Source organism: Galeopterus variegatus, unplaced genomic scaffold (genome assembly GCF_000696425.1).
Source record: "Galeopterus variegatus unplaced genomic scaffold, G_variegatus-3.0.2 Scaffold622, whole genome shotgun sequence".
NCBI lineage: Eukaryota > Metazoa > Chordata > Mammalia > Dermoptera > Cynocephalidae > Galeopterus > Galeopterus variegatus.
The window spans coordinates 248,444-253,481 of record NW_007726733.1 but is presented as its reverse complement, the minus strand read 5'-3'; the positions used below and the strand labels follow the sequence as shown (position 1 = coordinate 253,481).

Below are 5,038 nucleotides of genomic sequence, written 5' to 3'. Positions count from 1 at the left end.
GCCCCCGTGCCTCGCTCAGCCAGTGAGCGGGAACCGGTCTGTATGTGGGATCCGAACCCTCGGCGGGAGCGCTGCCGCGCTTCCAAAGCGGCGCACTAGCACAGTGCGCCACCGGGCCGGCCCTATGTTTAATTTTAATTTGTTTTACATTTTTTAAGGTAATACATTCAGATCACTCAAAGTTCAAAAGATAAAAAAAGGTCATATAGAAAAAAGTTCCCTCCTACCAGTGCCTCCCAGCCACCCAGTGCCCCTCCAAATACTTCTAGTTGCCTGAATAAACCTTTTTACATAGATGATAGTATTTTTTTTTTTTTTTAAAGATGACCGGTAAGGGGATCTCAACCCTTGACTTGGTGTTGTCAGCACCACGCTCAGCCAGTGAGCCAACCGGCCATCCCTATATGAGATCCGAACCCGTGGCCTTGGTGTTATCAGCACCGCACTCTCCCGACAGGCCGGCCCCGTCAGATGATAGTATTAATACTGTTCTGTCCCTTGCTTTTTTCACTTAATACATCTTGAGTATTGTTCCATATTCACCCATAAAGAGCTTCTCATTTTGTTTTTTCACAACTGTGTAGTAGTATTCTATATTGTAGTTTAACACATTAGTTTATCCTCTGTATTTCTGTTTTGGTAATTGGATCTTGAAGCTTGGAGTTGTGTTCTTCTATCAGGGGGTACTTAATATCTAGTTATCTCCCTTTTTGTGATGTTAGCAGCTGTTGATGATCCATTCATTCATGGAGGTTGCAAAACTGACTTTCTGATCATATCATTCCCTTTTCATTTGTTAGCTTGAATACTCCTGTAAAAAGATTCTTTCCGGGGCCGGCCCGTGGCTCACTCGGGAGAGTGTGGTGTTGATAATACCAAGGCCCCGGGTTCGGATCCCACATAGGGATGGCCGGTTCGCTCACTGGCTGAGTGTGGTGCTGACAACACCAAGTCAAGGGTTGAGATCCCCTTACCGGTCATCTTTAAAAAAATATATATATATATATATATTCTTTCCCTGGGGCTAGCTGATTAGCTCAGTTGGTTAGAGCACAGCCTTGCAACACCAAGGTCACAGGGTCACAGGTTCAGAGATCCCCATAACAGTCCACCCACCAGGAAAAAAAATGAAAAAATAAACAAAAGAAAAAAAAACACAGCAGAAGTAATGAAAGTCACTGCTGATATTTAAAGAAAAGAAAAATATTTCCCCTCTTTTATCATTCACTTATCCAAAGGTATAAATTATATAGGAAAAGCAGGATAAATGCTTGATTCTTTCTCTTCTCTTTATTTGACAGTTTAAAAAATAAAAAAGAGAATTGGTTACCTGGCATCCTCCAGAGGTAACTAATTTTTTAAAAAGTATTCTTATAGGGCCGGCCCGGTGGCGCACTTGGTAGAGGGCGGCGCTCCCGCTGAGGGTTCGGATCCCATATAGAGACCGGTCCGCTCACTGGTTGATCGTGGTGCGGGCGCGACACCGAGGGTTGCGATCCCATTGCCGGTCACGAAAAAAAAGACAAAAAGGAAAAAAAAAAGTATTCTTATAAACTTATAATCAAATGTATTTGAAATTTTTCAGCCCATTGCAATTCTTATCCTTAAGTTTGATGCTCAAACTGTTCTTTTTTTGCCAGTGGAAGTATTGCAGTTATCTACTGCAAACCACCCCTCAATTAGTGGCTTAAGACAATAATTTATTATCTCTCATGGTTCTGTAGGTTGACTGAGCTCAGGTTGGCTCTTCCTTGGGGTCTCTCAAGCAAGATGGTTTTCAGTCAGATGTCAGTTGAGGGTTCAGTCACCTAAGGCTTGACTGGGCTGGATGTCCAAGATGGCTGGCAGTTAATTGTGGCTGTCAGCTGGGAACAGCTGGGACCTCAGCTGGGCTGTTGACTGGAATGCTTTCACATGGCCCCTCCATGAGTGTTGGGCTTCTGACAGCATGATGGCTGGGTTCCTGGAGGGAGCTCCCCAAGAGCAAGCATTCCAAGAGAGAGGAAGCCGAAGCTGCCAGGCCAATTGAGGGCTATGCCTAGAACTGGCACACTGTCACTTCCACCGTATTCTATTGATCCAAGTAGTCACAAGGTCTGCTCAAATTCAAGGAGATGGAAGAAGAAACTCCACCTTTTTTTTTTTTTCCTTTTTGTCTTTTTTCATGACCGGCTTCGGAGCGCAACCCTCAGTGTCGCGCCTGTACTGGGCCGGGACCGGCAACAGGATCGCACCCCTTGGTGTTGCGCCGGCCCCTCGCTCAGCCAGTGAGTGGCCAGTCTGTATGTGGGATCCAACCCCTCGGTGGGGGCGTCGCCGCGCTCCTAAGCGGCACACTGTAGCAGTGTGCCACCAGGCGGGCCCAGAAACTCCACCTTTTTTTTTTTTTTCCTTTTTGTCTTTTTTCATGACCGGCTTCGGAGCGCAACCCTCAGTGTCGCGCCTGTACTGGGCCGGGACCGGCAACAGGATCGCACCCCTTGGTGTTGCGCCGGCCCCTCGCTCAGCCAGTGAGTGGCCAGTCTGTATGTGGGATCCGAACCCTCGGTGGGAGCGTCGCCGCGCTCCTAAGCGGCGCACTGTAGCAGTGTGCCACCAGGCTGGCCCAGAAACTCCACCTTTTGATGGGGGAGTGGCAAGGTCACATCACAGAAAATTATAGGATGGGAGATGTTGTTGTGCTCATCTTTGGAAAACATATTCTGCCACAGTGAGCCACTTCACGTTGGTTTCTGAGGCCTTCTTACATGACCCTACTGGTCTTGGAAAGCTTCTTTGCTATCTTGTATGACAAGATACCCTAGGCTCAACTTATTTTCTGCCTCAGACCTTGAAGCAGCCATTTCTCTAAGAATTCCTGGTTCTTTTCAGTGGTAGCTTTATCATTGTAAATGTTTGTCATCCACAGAACACTGACTGGCTTCATGGGGCTCCTTGACACCACTCTATTTTTTTTTCTTTTTAGCCCCAAACATCACACAGACCTTGATATCTCTATTGCTTTACATTCAAGAGTGAGTGCGAGGAGGCTGGCTGGTTAGTTCAGTTAGAGCATGGTGCTCATAACTCCGAGATAACAGGGTTCAATCCCACCAAAAAAAAAAAAAAAAAGGATGAGTGGGAGAGCCAACCCTCCTAAAGCCAAAGAATTGGTATTAGGAGCTAAGGAAAAAATGTCATTATAACATCCAGGTAGCCAGCTGCATATATTTTTTATTTTCTCATACAGATGCTATTCAACCAGAATGGTAACTCTCTCTTTTCTGTCCAGTCTTTAGCTAAGGACCTGTCTGAAGCTGAGGAACAGTATGCCCATGCCCTGCGCAGCCACTTGCACAATGTTGACCAGCTCTTGGCCCTGCAGAGGCACCGGCTCAACCTCCTGGAGGAAAGTTACAACATGGAGCTGGAGGCCCTAACCAAGGAGTTTGAGACAGAAAGGTATGTGGCCTAACAGAAGATAGGTGATGGGGGATTGAATCCAGGGAAATGCCCAGAGTCTGTGTCAAAGAGCTGCCTGTAGGCAGGTGGCCAGTACCTTGGAGCATCCCACCTTGATTATGACATGACCCCCAGCAGAGAAGAATCTGAGTTCCTTCCAAATGAACTCAGATTTAAGCTTGTCTTAGCTTCCCTTTACCCATGTCAGACTCCTGTCTGTACACCCTCACCACCCACTTTCTTTTTGTTTGGTTTGGTTGGTTGGTTTTTGGTGGCTGGCCAGTATGGGGATCCAAACCTTTGACCTCAGGGTTATAACACCACGCTCTAGCCAACTGAGCTAACAAGCTGGCCCCCTCACCACCCACCTTCAACTATCAAAATCCTACCTGTCTGGCAGGGGACAGGGATGGGAGGGAGATTTCTCACAGTAACCTTTTATACTCTTTAACTTTTGTATCACATGAATATATCGCCTATTCAAAAATCAAAATAATTTTATTCATTCTTCCTGGTCCTAAAAAAAATACAGCCCTCCCCTCCCCTGTTCTCCATCAGAACCTGAGTTTGTACCATTCTTATAGTTTTATTACATACTGCTTTCAGTTGTCATTATTGGTCCATATGCTTTATCCCTCAGAGCAGGGACAGTGTCTTGTCTCCTATAGGAAGACAATCATTGACCAACATGAGAAAGAGATTCACTACCTACAAGATGTCTTCATGGCCATGGAGCAGAACTATACAGATTCTGAGTACGAAAGCAAGCTGGAGTTCCAGAGCATGTGGGATGATCTCAAAAACAAGGTATAGAGGGAGAGTAGATGGGCAAGAACTGGGAGAGAAGTGAGAAGAAAAATGCTCATGGCGACTAGAGTTAGAAGAAACCTCTTTAACCAACACAGTCAATAAAAACCCTGTTGCCACAGTAGGTGCCCCTACTGCTTTTTGTAATTTTGTGAAAATTGATCAGGAGGGAGGACTATTCTTTTTTTTTTTTTTTTTAAATATGACCGGTAAGGGGATCTTAACCCTTGACTTGGTGTTGTCAGCACCACGCTCACCCAGTGAGCAAACCGGCCATCCCTAATGGGATCCGAACCCGGGGCCTTGGTGTTATCAGCACCGCTCTCTCCCGAGTGAGCCACGAGCCGGCCCACTATTCTAAAACATCAAGGGAATGCATTTTAGAGCTAAAAAGCACCAAGGAGATCATCTGGCTTCACCTCTGTGGTTTGCAGATGAGGAAACTAAGGCTCAAAGAAGTAAAGTGACCTACAAAAGTCATGCTGCTGGCTTGTGAGAATCTAGTTCTCCTGCCCCTTGGTGCAAAGTGCTTTCAACCATCCTGGAGATTGCAAGCTTAGCCAGCCTGCAACCCTAGGTTTGGATATGTGGTTCTTTGTTTTTATTTTACTCCAGTGTTTTATATAATTTTTGAATAAGTTTCCTACATTTAAAAATTGGAGAGATTTCACATAAAAATCCAAATTTCAGCTTTCCCTGAAAAATGTAAAGATCTGGCAACACTGTGCTGCATTTCCTTTTTTTTTTTTTTTTTTTTTTTTTCGTGACCGGCAACGGATCACAACCCTCA

The 5,038-nt window shown here is 45.6% G+C and overlaps 1 protein-coding gene across 1 annotated transcript in view; it reads left to right on the top strand.

Moving 5' to 3' along the window:
- The window catches only part of CCDC65 (coiled-coil domain containing 65), a 12,659-nt gene that overhangs the window by 4,521 nt on the left and 3,100 nt on the right, over nt 1-5,038 (top strand). The window contains exons 3-4 of the mRNA XM_008570677.1: nt 3,272-3,441; nt 4,110-4,248. Coding sequence (XP_008568899.1) covers nt 3,272-3,441; nt 4,110-4,248 — 309 coding nt within the window. The remainder of the gene's footprint in view (nt 1-3,271; nt 3,442-4,109; nt 4,249-5,038) is intronic.